The sequence below is a fragment of the Chenopodium quinoa genome, unplaced genomic scaffold (genome assembly GCF_001683475.1).
Source record: "Chenopodium quinoa cultivar QQ74 unplaced genomic scaffold, ASM168347v1, whole genome shotgun sequence".
Taxonomy (NCBI): Eukaryota; Viridiplantae; Streptophyta; class Magnoliopsida; order Caryophyllales; family Amaranthaceae; genus Chenopodium; species Chenopodium quinoa.
In genome coordinates this window covers 1,629,692-1,649,777 of record NW_018743066.1, presented here as the reverse complement: position 1 = coordinate 1,649,777, position 20,086 = coordinate 1,629,692, and the positions used below count along the sequence as shown (strand labels likewise).

The window sequence follows — 20,086 nt, the reverse complement described above, 5'->3', positions numbered from 1 at the left end:
TTAGCTTGCTTTTGGAATAGTGTTTTGTGAGAATTAACAAAGCAATCTATCATAAATTATTTCTTTTACATATATAAGGCCTACTTGGTATATTAATTTTTATTTCGATCTAATGCATCAAGTTATGAGTCCATGACAGCTAGTCAACTAATATGATACAACACAATTAAAAAAAAAACGAAAAGTATAAGGTTATAGGTTGAAAAGGAAAGTTAATTAGACCTTTTAAACTCTTAATTAGTGACCATTATAATTTATAAAACACTACTCGTAGCATGGATTTCTTGTCCATTAAAATATGTATGGTCATCATCCATATGACTATAGTACAAAACAAATCCATTGGAGATTAAACTTTAGTGTCCATCATATAGTTTAGCCATTTTTTTTAAGAATGTGAGTTTTAGACCATTTAATCCCTTTTTTTTTGTTACTCCGTACTAATTCTAAGAGATTTATAAACCCCGTACAATTGGTACGTGAATACAATATTCAACTTAAATCTTTAAGACCAATTTTAATTTCTATCCAATTAGTACTATAGTGTACCTTATATGATCAAGATTGAGCGAGGACATCTGACAAATGCAATGTGTTTTAAGGACTTGGGAGTTGGGAGACATTCCTATAATGCTTGATGAACATTTAAGCAATCTTTTGGACAAAATTCCAATCCATATATCCTCTTCAAGAACCATATTCATATGCTCTCTAGGTCCATTCGAGTTTTCAACCATCATTTGTAACCTTTCTCTTTTTTCTTTTTTTAAAAAAAAATCCATACACTTGATTCAAGAACGCAATTCATAATTATTTATATACAACTTTAAATTTTATATTGTCATGCAAATGTTGCAATAATCCCTAATCATGTGATAACAGATACGAAGTATATACGTTACAAGACAGTAAGTAAGTGTAATATAAAGAAGTAAAAGTATTGTGTAGAACGGACTCACGTGAGTCCGATTATGAAACAGAAAAATATCTAATTCCTGACGAAAGTTAACTTATTCCTGACTAAAATGATTTTTATTCATGACTAAAAATATCTAATTCCTGACGAAAATTAACTTATTTCTGACTAACAAAATCTTATTTCTGATTATAAAAAAAAAATTACTTAATGTTTTTTTTTCGGGTTTTAATTGTCAGAAATTAGATTATAATAGTCAGATATTAGATTATAATTATCAGATTTTATATTATAATGGTTAGAAATTAGATTATATTATCAGGTATTAGATTAAATGTGTTAGAAATTAGATTATAATAGTCAGATATTGATATATAAGTATCAGATATTAGACAATATTGATCATACTAAAAAGATGAAAACAATAGCTGGAGAACAAAACTAGAAATGAGCACGGAGCACGGAACCCGAGATCAAATTTGCAGGAAGGAAAAAAACAGCTAATGGAACCCATTACCACACCAATTTCAATGACAATATACATAATCACCACACAAATTAAAATCATCCCAGTAAACTAAGTACTTGTATAACATTATACATACAGTATCCCTCAAACATGATGCAAATATAAAGCAACTGTAATTTCAAAAGACAAATTAGTACTCCAACAACAAGCCTCGAGACTTGAAATGAACAAATTTTTAGCCCAACAACAAAAGAGAAGGGAATGAAACACTGAGAAGCGACGCAACAACACTGAGAATATCCTTGGTTATTTCCCTCAAAGAACTGAGCCTTAGAGGTAGGAATTCGGGTCTTTCATTGATGGGTTGTTCGGGTTTGAATTCGGGTTGCTGGGTTTTCTTGATGACGGAAAAGGGCATGAAACGATGGGGGCGAAGGTGGTGGTGGTGGTCGAGACGCCGGAGATCGGCGGAGACGACTATATAATGGGAGGGGATGGGTGTGTGCATTATAATCCGGACTCACGTGAAACGGTCTCACACAAAACCTTCTCTATAAAGAATAAGAAATTGGTGCTCATAATTTTTTTTGTTTCCATCTACTAATTAACACTCTGTAAAGCCTGTTCATATTTACTTAATTTCAGTTCAGTACAGCTCTAATTAGTTCAGTTCAGTTCAGTTTCAATCAGTTCAGTTTAGCTTTTAATTTACCTCTCTCATAAAATATTTATTTCATCTCAATTCAGTTCAGTTCAACTCAATTCAGTAAATATGAACATGTCCGTAGTACAGTATACTAATTGCTCACTTTTTGACTAGGTATACAATAATCAAGCAATAAGTTATGTGTTCTCAACCATACATAATATAATGTAGAAACGAATGGAATAGAGAACTCCTTCATATTCTAGTATATCCATATTAATTATATTCCAAGCTAAGTTTGATTAACCATATTAGCATACAATAATATGTTTGTTTGTGGACTACATACATCGACTATATTATTTCAAAAAAATTGTTTCTGATACGTATATTATATGATGAATTATTTTCATCATTGATATGTGGCCACTGACCCGTGTTATTTCAACATCAGTAGCTTTCAAGTTTCAAGCATTAATAATATGAGAAAGACAACATAATAATTGTACTTTGAGGTCAAGGCCAATAACATCCATAGCTTAGTATCACTGTATCACGCCCTCTTACACGAGAATATAACATGGCCCTTTCTCATATCCAGCGCTTAATATTACACTTGAATCAAGGGGTAGAAGAGATTCGAACTCATAACTTTTGTGTCAGGTTGACTCTTGATACCATGTTAGAATATCAATTCAATCAAACGCTTAATTGATAGTTGAGACATATTCTATATTGTACAATTTATATTTTTCAGCATACATGTTGTCTTATTATTTAGGGAGTCTACAAAGGCAAAAAGTTGCAACTTGCAATTCAGTTGAGGCAATTCCCATCACTTAGCTGCCCACAGTTCATGTCAAACACACGACCTCTTCATTTGTTAGCCAAGTGCTACTTCTAATAAAAACAATATTTATAGATTAAATAAATAAAATTCCCTATTTATAGTCCGTACGAAACATATAAGGTGAGGGAAATTCCTAAAAAGGAGGATAAGAAAACACTGCAACTAAACATTATTCGAAATTCCATATATTTTCCCATTAAAAGTTTTGTTGCTTGTATAACAATTCCCCACCCTCCATTTTGAGCGAGTCAAGTCACAAATCATCCACTTGAATAGTTGTATAATGGATTACATGATTTTTGCAAGTGATCGCTTTAATAAAAGGTGTACTTAGATCATCACCTCTTACCACATGCTTGTAAGAAATTGTAGCTCAACTAAGCTAGAAGTTTGGAAATTTAATACCTTATTTGATTTCTCAAAAAAAAAAAAAAAAAAAAAAAACCTTATGTGAAATTTGACCCTAATTTTGTGATGGTAAGACAATATTACGTTAATATTTTGTTAAATATAAGTTTGGGCCGCATTTGTCACCAAGAGAAGTGTCCACTTTACAAGTTCAAAGAAATTTTATCCCAAAATCCCAAAATAATATGATTAGCCCATTAACCTTATAAAATGTTTTACTCTCTCTGTTTTTTTTAAAAAATACATTAACGTGGGACAGATACGTGTGTTATTTGGAAAGACATATATTAGTTCAACACTTCTCTCATCTAAATTAATCTAATTTCATTAAACATTTTTATGAGAATTTGTTTTCATTGCTTTGTTGTTAATGGTTAGTGACAACCTTTGCTTGCAATAATTGAGAGCAAAACTACCAAATTTGAACTTGATTCTTGGGTTCATTATCACTCCCTTCATGCCCCATTCAAAGCTATATACATCCTAGCATCAATATTGTTACATACACTTAAAATCAAAATAACCATAATTGCCAAATATCAAACACCATTTTTTAAAAAATCACCAAATTAGTACTCCATAATTAAGTTGATTATTGTATTAATTCATAAATGTATGATAAAATCACAATTAATCTAGCTTAATATTTTCAATTTAAACTCTTGTTATTCTTAAGGATTTTGTTTTTGAAAAATATCTTAAAAGATTTTGTACATAATTTACCCTTTTTTTTAAGTAAAAAGATAAGAAATTTTAGGCCCGGTTCGCTTCACCTTATTTTTGTTGAACAAAAATTATTTTTATTGAGCTGAAGTTATTTTTATCGAGCTGAAATTATTTGTGCTTAACTGGAATTATTTTTACTGATTTTCTATTATAACTCTTCTTTAAACACTAGTAGAAAAATACAAAAAGGCAACCCCCAAATGGCACCGGTTCAGACAAAACCGGTGCCAAAAACCGCCCTAAAAATGGGCGGGATTTTAGACCCAGAGTAATGGCACCGGTTCAGATCAAACCGGTGCCAAAAATACAAAGGGCACCGGTTTGAACCAGTGCCACTGAACCGGTCCAAGGTTTTTAGGAAAAACGGGAAATTAAAACCCTAAACGATCTCCTTATCTCTCCTCCTTCTCTCCGCCTCCATTCCCCCATTTCATCTCCTTTCCTTCTCTCTCCTCCTCCTTCTCTCTCCTCTCTCTCTCTTCGTTCTTCTTTCTTCTTTAATTTCATCTCCTTCGATCTCCTCTCCTCTCTCTCTCTATTCGTTCTTCTTTAATCTTTCAACTCCCTTCGATCTCCTCTCATATGCAACAACCTAAGCTCGAGCACCACCACAAAGCAACAACAGCCGCCGCCACCACCACAAAGTTCGAGCACCACCACCGGCATCAACATCAACAACAATTTCTGGGATTTTTTTTCAAGTTCTAGCTTTTTTTTTCGATTTTAATTGTTTTTGTTTTCGATTCACCAATTTTGGTTTTGTTTTCGATTCTCCAATTTTGGTTTTTGATTTTGATTTTGGTTTTTGATTTTGGATTTCGTTTTTAGGGTTTCGATTTTAATTTGCCTTTTATTTTGGATTTTGGTTTTTTTTCCTATTTGTTTTTTTTTCCGATTTTGATTTTGTTTTTTTTCGAATTTTTGGTTTCTTTTTTACAATTTCAATTTTGGTTTTTTTTTTGTTTTTGATTTTGATTTTTGATTTTGATTTTGGTTTTGGTTTTTATTTTGGATTTCGTTTTTAGGGTTTCGATTTTAATTTGTCTTTTACTTTGGATTTTGGTTTTTTTTTTTTCCATTTTTTTTTGTATTTGTTTTTTTTTTCCTGATTTTGATTTTTTTTTTCGAATTTTTGGTTTCTTTTTTTCGATTTCAATTTTGGTTTTTTTTTATATTTCGATTTCAATTTTGTTTTTTTTTTTATATTTCGATTTCAATTTTTGTTTTATATTTTGATAATTTTGGTTTCTTTTTTTTTTCGTTTTTGATAATTTTTTATATTTCAATTTCAATTTCTATTTTTGTATTTTATATTTTGATAATTTTGGTTTTTTTTTTTCGTTTTTGACAATTTTTCTATTTTTTGATTTCTTTTTTTAAAACGAATTTTTGATAAATTTTATATATTCTTAAGCTTATTTTTACCAATTTTTTTTTCTGTTTTAATTAGTGTGTACAGATTATGCAAGAATATTGATATGTTCATGTTGTAATTTTTTTTATGATTTATAATGTAATTTTTTTTATTTATTTATAATGTTAGTTGTAATTGATCTACATTGTAATTTTGGATTTCATTATATATTGTAAATTTTGGATTTCATTATTTATTGTAAATTTTGGATTATATATACTGAAACCAATTCGATTTTTGTTGTGAATTGTTATTTTTTTCAGTTGGTTTTATTGGTAAGTGAAAAAAAAACCAAAAAAATAATTAAAATTAAAATTTTGGACATTTTTGGCACCGGTTAACCGGTGCCAAAAGGAGGATAAATATATTTTTTTAGTATTTTTGGCACCGGTTAACCGGTGCCAAAACCTGTTTATGGCACCGGTTTTGAACCGGTGCCAAATAGGGGTATTTGGCACCCCCCACATAGGCACGGGTTCAAATCGGTGCCTTAGGCCGGGTTTGAATCGGTGCCAAATGTGTTTTTTCACGTAGTGAAAGTTACTGAACTGAACTTATTTTTACTTAACTGGAATTATTTTTGTTGAATAATTGATTCAATTGTACTTTATGCACTATTCATAAATTAATGTTGATTATACTCTCCACATATTATTTTACGTAAAAAATTGTAAAACAATTTACATCTTTACGAACTAGGTATAACATAAGGACTATATGGTACAAGGTTTACAACCTATTACCTATACATATACTTGTACTCCTAATGTATTTATAATTTTATAACACGGGCAAGTCTTGTATGTGGCTAGCCACACGATGTAGCCATATTGATTTATAAGATTAATCTTCATTTATATGTATGAGTAACCTAATTTTTTTCATAAGAGTAACCCCATGTAGTCCATTTAAGTAACTCAAATTCATTATACGAGTGAATTCAAGTCGTTTTAAAAATAAGTAACCCCATTTGTTCATTCGATTAACCCCTATTTTTTTCGTTTTAAAAAACGAAAGAATAATTCCACTAATTTAAGAAAGCAATCTCTTGTTCTCATTTAAAAACCTACATATGTTACAGTAATCCCATTTGATCTTCATTGTAACCCTCTATTACTTAATTAATTGGCTTCTATATGATTATGTGAAATGACCACGCCACATATAAGACTTTGTGATAAACAAAAACTTGAATTATTTTAAACTCAATTTTTGATAATTATAATAATTAATAAATAGAAAAAACCAATAACTTTCTCCCACGTAAGCAAACTCTTAAAATTTTTTCTCTCCTCCCAAATTACGTCCAGGTTCAATGAACCCTGTTTTCACCCTCTTTTCTCGCCTCCCATTTATTTGTCCCTCTCATTCTTCTCTTTTCTTCAACAAACAAACCACAATTTTCACAAATCAAATTTCCAACCTTTTTTTACAACCCAAACTCAAAAAACCTCATTAACAAACGTTCTTAACATTTTCAATAACAAATATGGCATTGGCTCTTACATCTTCTCTTTCATCCGAGCTCAAAGGTCAGTTTATTACACCAATCGACCCGTAATGACTACGGCATTTGTTTGATTGTATTGATTTAATTTTAATGTGGGTTATGCAGCTCCAAGCGTCGGTGCATTTCAACCGTTGGATCGTCAATTCAATAATTTAACGGCTACGATTAATTTATCAACAAGGCGAGCTGTGAAGCCGTTACGAGCCGCCGCCGAGTCACGGCGGAGTGACTCGGTTGCGCCACTCACTGCAACCACCTTCGCCGCTCCTACGACTGGTATTCTATTAATTTCTGATTTTTTTTTGGAAAGTTTTGGAAGGAGATTTAATTTTGAATGTGAAATGACGGAAATGACCTTGGTTTGAATTTACAGAGGAAGGGGTAAAAGAGGAAGTGAAAATTGTTGAAGAAGAGGAAAATTTCGAGGAGTTAGCGAAAGAGCTTGCTAATGCTTCTCCTCTTGAGATTATGGACAGGGCACTTGCTAAATTTGGAAATGATATTGCCATTGCTTTTAGGTATAATTTTATTTGATTAATTTTAATGATTTAAAGTCTTAATTTTTATTATTTTTTATGGTTAATTCACTTTGTTTAAGATGAATTTACTAAATTTTTAGTAAATTGATTAGGGAAATTGTATAATTAATGAAGCCATAATTACTTTGTTGCCCTGGAATGAATGTAGACTTGATTATTAGAAGGTTCAAATGTGTAAAATGTGCAATTACAGTTTTGCCCCTAGAATGTATAGACAGGATTTTTGGAGGGTTCAAATTAATCAAATATGAACTAGTCAGAGAAAATAATGAATTAAATTAATTTAATATAATAAAAAAAGTGTATCTTTCAAAAAAAAAAAGTGTAAAATGTGTAATTACTGTTTTGACCTAGAATGAATGTAGACTGGATTACGAGAAGGTTCAATGTTTTTTATTAGTGGTGGATATGAAAGGATCATGTGATATTGCAATTATTTTAAGGGTAATGCTATACATGGCTATATATAAGTATTGAATTTACTCTTGGAAAATGTATAAAGTTAGGAATTCATGACAAAAACACGCGTAAATCGGTGTAATTAGTGTGTTTTTGTCAGGATTTTCTAAATTTAAACAATTTTCAAAAGTAAATTAAATGCTTATATGTAGCCCTTAGGGCTATGTATAGCTTTTTTCTTATTTTAATTACCTTTTTCTGGGATAATTTATTATTTTGATTACATTTTTCTGGGATAATTTATTGAATTTATTTGATATTTGGTACACTGATGTAATATTATTTGTTATAAACCAGATTTATTGGTGTTGATAGTAAATTATTAAAATATTTTAAATTCATGAAATTATGTTTAAGATCTCAAATTAATCCATATTGTGAAAAACATCATAAATGGTGATTAATACACAATGTTGCAAATTGGAATACATTAATAAGAGCTTCAAGAATTTTAAACTTGGAATCACAAATATTTGATTTTCAGATTCATGCTTGTATTTGATCTTGTAACATTTTATATATATGCTTTTCCATAAAGCAATGTCTAGATTTTAGTATGTTAATTAGCTCTTAACATGTATCTGTTTGATCCTCAGTGGTGCGGAAGATGTTGCTTTGATAGAGTATGCCAAATTGACCGGCAGACCCTTCAGAGTCTTCAGCTTGGACACTGGAAGATTGAACCCTGAAACATACCGGTTTTTCGATGAGGTTGAAAAGCACTATGGCATCCGCATTGAGTACATGTTCCCTGATTCAGTAGAAGTTCAGGGTCTAGTTAGGAACAAGGGGTTGTTCTCTTTCTATGAGGATGGACACCAGGAGTGCTGTCGTGTAAGGAAGGTGAGGCCACTTAGGAGGGCTTTGAAGGGTCTGCGAGCCTGGATTACTGGGCAAAGGAAGGACCAGTCTCCTGGGACTCGCTCTGAAGTCCCTGTTGTTCAGGTGGACCCTGTTTTCGAGGGTTTAGATGGTGGTGTTGGTAGCCTTGTGAAGTGGAACCCGGTTGCCAATGTTGAGGGTGACAATGTGTGGAACTTCCTTAGGACTATGAATGTGCCTGTCAACTCATTGCACTCCCAGGGATACGTCTCAATTGGGTGTGAGCCGTGCACAAGGCCTGTTTTGCCTGGACAGCACGAGAGGGAAGGAAGGTGGTGGTGGGAAGATGCCAAGGCCAAGGAGTGTGGCCTTCACAAGGGTAATATTAAAGAAAATTCCGAAAATCAGAATGGTAGTGCTCAATCAAATGTAGAGGTTGCTGACATTTTCGAGTCAGATAACTTAGTGTCGTTGACTAGAGCTGGAATTGAGAACTTGATGAGATTGGAAGACAGGAGAGACCCATGGGTTGTCGTCCTCTATGCACCATGGTGCCAATTTTGCCAGGTTAGGCACCGATTTTCTTTTGCATCTGTCTGCATTGATATCCATTGAGCAGAATTTTGGTTATACTAACTGATTTTTTTTTTTTTTTTGAACAGGCAATGGAAGGTTCATACCTAGAGCTGGCTGACAAATTGGCTGGAAGTGGTGTCAAGGTAGGAAAGTTCAGGGCCGATGGTGATCAGAAGGCGTTTGCCAAGAGTGAACTGCAGCTGGGAAGCTTCCCAACTATCCTTCTCTTCCCAAAACACTCATCTCAGCCCATCAAGTACCCTTCAGAAAACCGGGATGTGGATTCACTTTTGGCTTTCATCAATGCTCTCAGATGATGATCAGCGTTAAACAGTTGTTATACATTTCGTAGATATCAGAGAAGAAAGCTAAAACATAACCGAATGATGGCAAACCGGAAGATAACCCGAGAAGCTAGTCCAGTTTTACCGGATATGATCCCCCTTATGATTCCAAGGGAGGTTCTTTTGTAGTCAATAGTGAGCTACATTATGACTTGTTAGTTGCAAGTTGGAGATGTCATGTTTATATAGTTTTTGAATCTCTGTTTCTTTTTTTGATGGGATAGGGTAAAAATTATGGTGTTCAAATGGGTGAGGCTATATGTACATTGTGAAGGGCTGTGTTAGAATCTCAATTGGTGTATCAGAAAATTCCACCAAATAAATCTGAGTTTTTATCTGGAAATGGTTTATCAGCATGTTGTTTCAATTTTGTTCATTCATTTAACATTGATTAGTCTCTTCCTAATGGAACAGTTTGTCTGGCTGCACTGAGCACCGGCACTGATTCAATCACTGGAACAGTTTGTTATCTCTAACCCGAAATTGATTAACTCCAGTGTGTTAGTTTCGATCACATTATTATTAGTGGTTCAAATTTTGTGATCATATTAAATCGATCGGTCATTCATCAATTTTATACATCATATTGTAGGAGAAAAATATAAGGTAAGCGAAATTGTTCTTGTTAGATGTGAAGGGACGAGTTCTAATATGGCGCGATTTTCGTGGTGATGTTACTTCTCTTTAGGCCGAACACTTCTTCACCACTCTTGTCCAAAAACCGGTCTTCTTTTCTTGTTATTTAGATTTATGATTTATAACATGCTGATCATTTCAAATTATTGTGTGGTCTAAGACCGCCAAAATGACCAATCCCTTGTTTTACAGCATTGTGAAATATGGCGTTGGTACACGTGATAGTGTGTGAGTTTATTACTAGGTGTTCGTGACTTTGACAACATTTTCTAAATTGGTTTATGATTTTGTGATGTAAACTGAGTTTTTTTAAAAACACTTGTTACATTTGCTAAGTACTTTGAAATATTTTTTATTTTTTTTTATGGTAAAATCTATTATAAGTGTAACACGATTTATAAGTGTGATCATGATAAATTATTTAAAAGAATGAACAAGGAACAAAACTAACGAATTTCTTTGATATATGAATAGAGGATGATGTCATCTCTCAAGGGCCAGTGGTACATGAGTAAGGGGTAACATACATGTTTGTGCAACACAAAAATCTTTATTTGATGGCAGCCTCTCGTCAGAAGTGCAATGTTGCTAGTCTTTGTTGACTCGAATGAACAATACAAGAGGGGGGAGGGGTGAATTATATTGTAGAGGAACTAGGGTAATTTTTGCGGAATTTATAAAGGAACTCGAATAAAAACTAAAAGTGCAAAGAGAGATTTTACGTGGAAAACTTCTTGGCCCTAATCAAGAAGAAAAACCACGACCACAAGGGATTTTAAACTCAATTCTTACTAATAACAGGGCAAACAACCTATTAGAAATTAAGACTCTAAACTCAAGTTCCTCTATGAACTTAAGCTCCCTTCAACTGATCCCTCAATCAGTCGAACTTCTCAAACTCTCTCTTTCTCCTTGCTTCACTCAAAGCAATAAAACACTCTTAGAGTTTCCCCAAACTCTAACCCAATACAACTCAAAGATTAAACTCTAAATTGCTAAGTACAAAGACACTCAAGAACTTAAGTGGATTATGACTCTTTTTAAAAGCTAAAAGACTGTAATGCTCAAGTGTAATTTTCCAACTGAAAACCGATCTTATTTATACTATAGAAGGGAAGTTAAAACACTGTCGTTTGCCTCAACTCCCACTAAGTCATTACTTCCATAAAACTAGGAAGTGCAGTTCGTGGGTGCTTGGGCAGCAAGCTAAACGTTTTAAGGAAGTGGTTTACTGTTTCCTATTTTCTCTCAACTTCCTTGACCAAGTAAAACAACCTTTTTTAAAGAGTATTTTCCAAATAAGATTTTCCAAAATAATAAGATAGAATCAAAACAGAAAATCTTTTTAACTAACAAGATATTTTAACTCAAAAGATATTTTTCGAAATTAAATTAAAACAAGTTAAAATATGGAAAATAAAATCTTTATCAAATAAAATTAAATCCACTTAAATCCTATCAATTGACAATGTACGTAACATAATTACAAGTAGCCTAAAGTAAAGATAAAATACATTAGACCCCTTGATACTCTGAAAAGCTTCTACTTAAGCTTCAGTTCCTCACCCAAGGAACTTTCCTTTGAAGCTTCAATTCTGGAGCTCCAGTTCCTTATATAAGGAACACGACTTGATTGACTTCTTTATCCTTCCATGGCTAGCTTAGATCTTGTTTCATGCTCCCTTCTTACTCAAGAATTTCCTAGCATAAACCTGTCATAAATCAAAGCTAAAACCGAAGGTTAAACTTGTTATAGGTTTGCTTAGGTTCCTTGAGTCATCATCAAAACATAAGGTCAACAGTCTTCTTCTTTTCCTCCATCGCGTTGTTCAGGTAAATTTTAACTAATTGATGATTCCTTGGTACTCTATTCGTGTTTTGAAGCCTTCAGACCTTGAAAGCAAAATGTGTAGTTTTGTAGCACTTTGATGATTCCTTGGTACTCTATTCGTGTTTTGATTCTGGATACAAACTTACGGGTGTATGGAAATTCTGTTATAATCACGGCTTGAGGATATCTGTTTAAGCTGCCTGTTCTGTATGCAGGTATTCAATCATTATTTCGAAGAATTTGAAGAGGAATCCCTGAGGGACAACTTTGTTGTTGTGGTAGGTACTAACAACAAACTTTAAAAACAGGACTTTACATATTACTCATATTAATCGTTAGAGCAAAAACTTTGATTGAATAGCTAGCATTTATGATATCATCCTTTTCAATACTTTTCCCTTCAGTATGAACTTCTTGATGAAATGATGGACTTCGTTTACCCTCAATACACTGAAGCCTTAATCCTCAGTGAGTTCATCAAAATGAATGCTTATAAGATGGAAGTTGTGTAGCGGCCACCCATGACTGTGACAAATGCAATTTCCTGGCGCTGTGAAGGGATTAAATACAAGAGAAATGAGAAACTGTATCTTTTTCTTATTCTTAGAGGCTACTAATGACTTTGTGAAGTATGACTGTATGATGCTTTACTCATAGCCTCTATTTTTTCGTTTTTCGTGATTCAGGATTTCAAGTCTTCTTGTGTGGTAGAAAGTGTAAACATATAAGTACTACTCCTTCTATTTTTTATTTAACTGTTCTAGTGCGAGTAGCACACATGCGAACATGCCAATGCGTAACTTTTAACTTTAGAGTTGTCCAAGGTAATCCAGTATTCCGGTCTGATGTGCTCAAATAGATGGACAAAATGAACATCTCTTGTGATTTTGTCTATAGATTGCTATTCATAGCGTGAATAATAAAACTTGGGCCTGAACACTAATGTGCCTCTTCAACATTAAATGAGCCAAACTGCACTTGGACCCGAAGTCTGAATGGGCTATTATATAACAGGTCCAAATGTGAAATTCATTTGGATTCCCAAACAAATACAAATTATAATTGAATCACTGATAATTCCATTAAGCCTTAGATATTTGATTTAATCAAATTGGTTTTTCTAACCAACATTCTTTCTTTTATTGTACTGGTGCTAACGCTAATCCTTCTTTTATTAGCTTATGATGGAGTACAAACTTAATTTTCTTGTCATTTGATTAAACTAATTAATATGTAATTACTAGGTTAGATCCCGTGCCAAGCACAGTTTTTCAACCTTTATCAAAAAAAAAAAGTAATCACTAATATAGGAATTTATTTATGCAAAGATATGGTTAGATATTTAAGTTAATAAATATATTATTATACGATTTTTGGAATTAAATATTTTGCGTATATTTTTTGTCAATTTTTAAATACTTTTATTTTTTTTTAAAAAAAAATATACTAAGGACACACCAGAAAATGACACGTGTCATTGCTGGTGTGTCTTTTAGTATATTTGTTATTGATGACGTTGAGAAAGAATATATTCTTGGACCATATCTTTTGCTTCTTTATCACTTTATAATTAAAAAGTATTTAGCAGATAATTATAACATTATTTGATTGGACCACCGTGCAATAGCAGAAATAAATCATAAATTCTGAAAGGCCCTCAACACTTGTATGAATTTTGAAACCACATAAATTAAATACGGAGTATAATGTTAGTTGCATAAAGGAAAGTTCACATAAAACCCAAAATAAATACTTTATGATCAACGTAAAGCTGCAGCAAATTTACAAAACATTGTCCTCAAAGCACGATATTTTAGAAAAAAAAAAGGACATTTTTTTTGTTTTTATATGAATGGACCCAATTGCAATTTTTGTTCATCTCAAATTAATAAAACAAAATGTTTTTTTTCCTTTTCTTTAATTTTTCATGTTCGAAATATTGTATTTAGAATTACCATGGTTATAAATTATAATAAATGCATATATAAGAGTGAAGGATATTTCAAGTGGTTAGAATTTCCTTCCCGATTACATGAGATTCTGAGATCAATTTTTACTTCCGAGTTTCGACCCTCGTGTCTCTCTAAACACTAAATACATATATATACTGTACAAGTTTTTATTTTTATAAGGGTCAAATTGGGAAATACAAGTGCCATAGAAACTTGAATATTCTGTGGAAGATGGCCAGAGCCCAGAGTGTAATCCAGGAACCAATGCCTGAGCAAACTACTGTTTACGCTCAATGATAAATGTGGCATATGTTGTTTGCCAGCTGCCCATTTTTGTTGCTTCTACAAGGCATCCCTATGAATTTTATTATATCCCTAGTTTATTTTTAGAAAAAGTTTTTTAAATTGTACGGTTTTAACAAATACAAAGTATAGTAGTGCAAAAAATGCAAATGGAGCAACCGAGCAAGTAATAAAATATAATACTACGTAATTACAATTGGTTAAGATGGTAAGAAATGATATTTTATATCCATGAGGTTTAGTGTTGTAACTCTTGTGAGTAGGGCATCGTACTATTTTTTTTATTTATTTATCTTACCTATTTTTTTAAAAAAGTAATAAATTGCGGTGAGAGTACGGGTCTGTTCTCATACGTTTATTTTCAGTTCAGTTCAATTCAGTTTAGTTCAACTCCTAATTTCCTTCTCTTATAAAATATTCAGTTCAGTTCAGTTCAGCTGATTTCAGTCTATTAGAAAAGGCCCTACTTGTATAGTCTTACTACATATTAACTTGCAAGATACTCTCTTTCAGTGAACAATTTAAACTCATCAATATGGATCCAAACATCCAACAATATCTCATTAACTAGTGTAGTAGTCTATTAATGCAATTAAATCATAGTTATATTAGATCAAATCATGCCTGACTTTAAAAGTTTAGAAAAAGCATATGAGAAAACCTAATTTGAGATGAAACACATGACATCCTTAATTAGGTTCAATATTTCAGGGGTTTTCTACACAGTAACTTTGTAATATAAGATTTTTCGAGTTGTGCTTCATGTTTTGGAAGTTACACAAAGTAACCCTTAGGTGCAATTAGTAGTAAATCTATAGTAATCTTGCCGTTTTACAACCTTACAAGGTTAGTATGGGTTAGCGATTTCTCTCTATACTGTTCCTTACACATTCCAAACAAATATTTTCTTCATACACTCAATATCAATCTTACTAAAAGTGAGCGTAACCAATAAAGATTAATTGAGATAGTACTGTTTTTTTTTTTTAAAGGTAATCATAGATTATATTGTAAAATTTAACCCGATAGGTGACCAGTTTCGACCCAATGTGTCCCGTCAACCCAAAATATTCCTAAATCAAGTTGACCGGGATAGAATTAATTATCACCATTGGCAAAGTTGACCACATGCATGAAAGAACATAGTATACCAATTACCAAATGGCAAAGAAGTGCTTAATTTTCAATTTCAAAATTGAACTTATTTATCTACAAGACTCTTCCTTCTTTTCTCATCAAATAATGATGTAAAACTTAGAAAGTGATATTACATTACTATTTACTACTACACATTTTATCTTGTCCATTAGTATAAAAACACATACTACCAAAATTTTGCATCAAAATCTCTCAGAGATACTAGAACTAGAATAAACTAGCAAGAAAAAGTGACAGATTACCAACAATATTAACCAAATTAATATAGTAACTTACTAAGCATAATCTTTATAAACTTCCATTTATAATTTCTTTCTGAAATATCCCTGTCAATCAAATGTCCTGTAGCTTCACTACTTGCTCAAAAATAGCAATTCAAAAAAGAAGAAATCCAAATATGAGGAGAGAGAATTAATATGCACACTTCTTCTTCTTCTTCTTATAATTCTGTAACTGAGCTTGAGACTGAGGATGATGCTCTAAAGCTCAAGCTTTTGCTTTCATGGCGGCTGCTTTCTGCCTCTTTCTTTCACTCATCTTCCTCTTTTCTCCATTTCCAGGTATTTTTCTCACATTTTGGCTCTTACCCTCTTCGTTTTTCTTCAATTTTTGCATACCCTTTTCACCATTTTGAAGGAAAATTTAAGCTTCTTCAGTTTTCAATAGTTTAATTGGTATGTTAAAACCTAGTTTTTGTCACCCATTAGCTGGTGGTGTTTTTATTGGTCAATTTTCAGTTTGATTCTGCTATGTTGAAGTTGAAATTTTTTTTTGAATTTGATGATTTTAGTTGAATTTAAGACAAATTAATGTGTTAGTTTACTAAATTGAGTGAAACCCAGTTTGGAATTGTGCTAATGAACAGTGATATGTTCTGTATGAATTTCAGCTCAAGGGGAAATAATAGCTGAAATTAAGCAAAAACAAGGGGAAGATGAACCCTATATTGGTGTAAACATTGGAACAGATGCTTCAAATTTTTTATCACCTTCAGATTTGGTATCTTTCCTTCAAGTACAGAAGATTAACCATGTGAGGCTCTATGATGCTGACCCTGATTTGTTGAAAGCCCTTGCTAAAACAAAGATTAGGGTCATAATTGGTGTACCTAATAACCAGCTTATTGCTATTGGATCCTCCAATGCCACTGCCGCGACTTGGGTGGGCCGGAATGTGGTTGCTTACTACCCTGAAACCACCATCATTGCCATTGCTGTGGGTGATGAGGTCTTGACCACAATGCCTTCAACTGCCCCTTTGCTTTTGCCTGCTATTGAGTCGCTTTATAGTGCACTTGTGGCTTCAAATCTTCATTCTCAAATAAAAGTTTCAACTCCACATTCGGCTTCACTGATTTTAGACCCTTTCCCACCGTCTCAGGCGTTTTTTAACACCTCTATGACTCAATATTTGTTGCCAATTGTGAAATTTTTGTCTAGGACTCAATCTCCTTTGATGATGAACTTGTATCCATACTATGTTTTTATGGAGAACAAAGGTGTTGTGCCTTTGGATAACGCTTTGTTTAAGCCTTTGACACCTTCCAAGGAAATGGTTGACCCTAATACTTTGCTTCATTACACTAATGTGTATGATGCTATGGTTGATTCGGCTTATTTCTCTATGAAGAACCTTAATGTCACGGATGTTGTAGTGCTGGTTAGTGAGACTGGCTGGCCTTCTAAGGCGGATTCCAAAGAGCCTTATGCCACTATGGACAATGCTGATACATACAATTCGAATCTCATCAAGCATGTTTTCGACAAGACCGGCTCCCCGTTTCACCCTGAGACCACATCTAGCGTGTATCTATATGAGTTGTTCAATGAGGATCTGAGGTCACCCCCAATCTCTGAAGCCAATTGGGGATTGTTTTATGGAAATACTACGCCGGTATATTTGTTACATGTTTCGGGAAGTGGGACTTTCTTGGCTAATGACACAACGAACCAGACTTACTGCATTGCCATGGAAGGGGTAGATACGAAGACTTTGCAGACAGCATTAGACTGGGCATGTGGTCCTGGAAGGGCTAATTGTAGCAAAATTCAGCCAGGAGAATCTTGCTATTCGCCCAACAATGTCCAGAATCATGCTTCTTATGCGTTCGATAGCTACTACCAGATGGAGGGAAAGTCTCCTGGATCCTGTGATTTCAAAGGCGTTGCCACGATCACTACCTCTGATCCTAGTAAGTCTTTCCACTTTATCTCAGCATCTTATTCTACGAGGAAATCTAATATTATATTTCCATTCTTTCCTGTGTGTAAATTAACCGGAAAGGCCATCATTAGGTACCTAATAAATTATTTTTGGCTTTAAACATGATTTTCGTCACTATCTTTAAGAAGTTTATGCTTGAATAACCTTGCTGTCTGAAGTCCAAAAGGCATACAGGATGGAATAGGAATTTGGTTTGCCACCAGTTCACTCTTCTATGCATTAAAGGCAGGGAGATGTTAACTGTTAAGTGTAAAGTTTAGTGAACACAATAAAGTCACTATGCATAACCTCTTGGTGAAGAATTGAAGGCACACTCTTTGGTTATTACTTTTGTTATTGCTTAATTTTTATAGGCGTCTTATTACAGATTAAAAAATGGCTTTAACTATGTCGGTAAATCACTCGTAGCACGAATGTGTAGGTGTAAAGTCTAAAAATAGTTCAAATCTTTTAAAGCATGATTCATGCTGCTAATCCTGTCTTTTTATTTAAAAACAAGGAAGAATCTTTTCAGTGATGTTGATTTTCTAACATCATGAGCACATTTGTTCTTCAGTGAAATTCTGTTTGATTTTTCCAGTCTTTCTTTATCACATTATGTTTACCAAATAGGGTGACAGTTTAAAGAATAAGCTGCATGATGACAATGCAGAAAATGAGAGATGTTGGGGTCTATAACAACAGTCGGGCATAGGAAAAGTCCTATGCCTTAAAAAGTTAGCTAATGAACACTAATATGCCCTCAACGAACCAAACTATGGTTAGCTTTTAGTTAAGGAGAGAATAAGAGCATTGTAGGATTTTCGCCCCCTTGTATAATTGTTAGCCATTTAGCCTAACTTGAACCAAATTTGCATAACAACACTACAAAAGACAAAATATAAAAGTGGGTTCCGCCATACGATATTTTTTCTTAAAATACAACATGCCCATCCATTATTATTTCTCGTCTTCTACTTTATATAATATTGTTTAACATATTGCTTGAACATGTTTAGTAACCTAGTTAACACACATTTGCTAAGAAAACCACACAGTTATGGTTGCAACTTGCAATTTTGCAAACAAGAGTCTCCAAACTATCGGACTAGAATTTGATTAGTGAGAACAATTGCAAAAGAAGAGCAAGTTTTTCTAGCCTAAAAAGGGGAAGAATAACTGCTAAAAGTTTAAACTTTATTTCCCCCGAGTTGAGGCCCAATTTAGAGGGAATTGGGTGAAAAAAGATTAAAGATGACACCTTTTCATAATCTGGAAATCTTAAATATAAAAAACTAGTATTAATTTGCTGATGCTTTGTACTGGAAATACTTGACAAATGGAGCCCAATTATAATTTGTCTGAGTCTGACTGCATCTTTTATGGAGTGCATCATGCAAAACAGCAAAAATAGTCTGGCTTTTTGTTAAGTTGGAATGACCTAATATGTTTTATTATATGTTGGGCATCTTGCTACTGAAAATGTCAATGTAACTAGTCCAATATTATGCTAGTATTTTTTTGTTTTTATTATTATTTTCATTTTTTATTTTGGCACTTATACATTTCTATTTATCTGAAATTTTGTAGGTCATGGGAGCTGCATATTTCCTGGAAGGTGAGTGAAAAGAAATCTGGTTTACCTTTGATATTGAATGTTCCCAACTTGAGAGTAATTTGGTATTTGTGAAGGGTGCTTTTAACGACGTTCTATTAAGAAATCTGTCTAAAAACATAATTGAGGTGATTCGATCCAATAATAAAAATTTACTCATATCTTCCTTGGCTGTACAATCTGAGCGAGCCTTGGCTGTAAATTCATTTAACAAGTGACCAAAGGGCAATTTGCCATCTATGTCAGAAACTTTGATGATATTTTCTATTGACAAATTACGAGTAGAATTTTTACTAACAAGTGTTATTGTATTTCTTCGTGTGCAGCAAGAAGGAAGGAAATAACACAAGAGAGGTGGTAAATTCAACTCAAGTTACTAGTGGATCATTCTTGAGCTATGGAAGCAATCGAAAAAGTTTAATGGATAGTTTCCTGACATCTTTGTGTACTATTATGTTTCTGTTATCCAACTCATATTTCTAGTAAAGTAGCTGAGGATCTTTAGGTACATAATGATAGAAGGTAATTTTTTGGGCAACTGTAATATCTTGTTGTAATTTATTCGATATGGTGTAGGTAATATGGTATTAGTAAGGATAGTTATTTATGATCCTGCCGAATTAACTGAACTTTAGAGGAGCGTCGTTTGGAGGTTTGCTGAGTTTATACTTGTGATGTTTTTGGTATGCATAGCATAGTACTCTATTGAA

General features: G+C 33.0%; 2 protein-coding genes and 1 long non-coding RNA gene across 3 annotated transcripts; all 3 read left to right on the top strand.

The window, feature by feature from the left end:
• The first annotated feature begins 6,870 nt into the window (after positions 1-6,870).
• LOC110731321 (5'-adenylylsulfate reductase 1, chloroplastic-like) lies at positions 6,871-10,035 on the top strand. Its single transcript, XM_021911173.1, has 5 exons — positions 6,871-6,961; positions 7,045-7,215; positions 7,313-7,457; positions 8,534-9,326; positions 9,422-10,035. The coding sequence occupies exons 1-5, from the start codon at positions 6,919-6,921 to the stop codon at positions 9,650-9,652; spliced, it is 1,383 nt and encodes a 460-aa protein (XP_021766865.1). The 5' UTR covers positions 6,871-6,918; the 3' UTR covers positions 9,653-10,035.
• A 1,761-nt stretch (positions 10,036-11,796) lies between these two features.
• LOC110731114 lies at positions 11,797-12,827 on the top strand. The gene is made up of 3 exons (XR_002513265.1): positions 11,797-12,148; positions 12,362-12,424; positions 12,551-12,827. It is a non-coding gene; the product is annotated as an uncharacterized LOC110731114 (long non-coding RNA).
• Positions 12,828-15,748: 2,921 nt separating this feature from the next.
• Positions 15,749-20,042, top strand: LOC110731320 (glucan endo-1,3-beta-glucosidase 1-like). The gene is made up of 4 exons (XM_021911172.1): positions 15,749-16,119; positions 16,449-17,750; positions 19,352-19,379; positions 19,703-20,042. Exons 1-4 carry the CDS (start codon positions 16,062-16,064, stop codon positions 19,857-19,859), a joined length of 1,545 nt encoding a protein of 514 aa, XP_021766864.1. The 5' UTR covers positions 15,749-16,061; the 3' UTR covers positions 19,860-20,042.
• Positions 20,043-20,086: the final 44 nt, after the last annotated feature.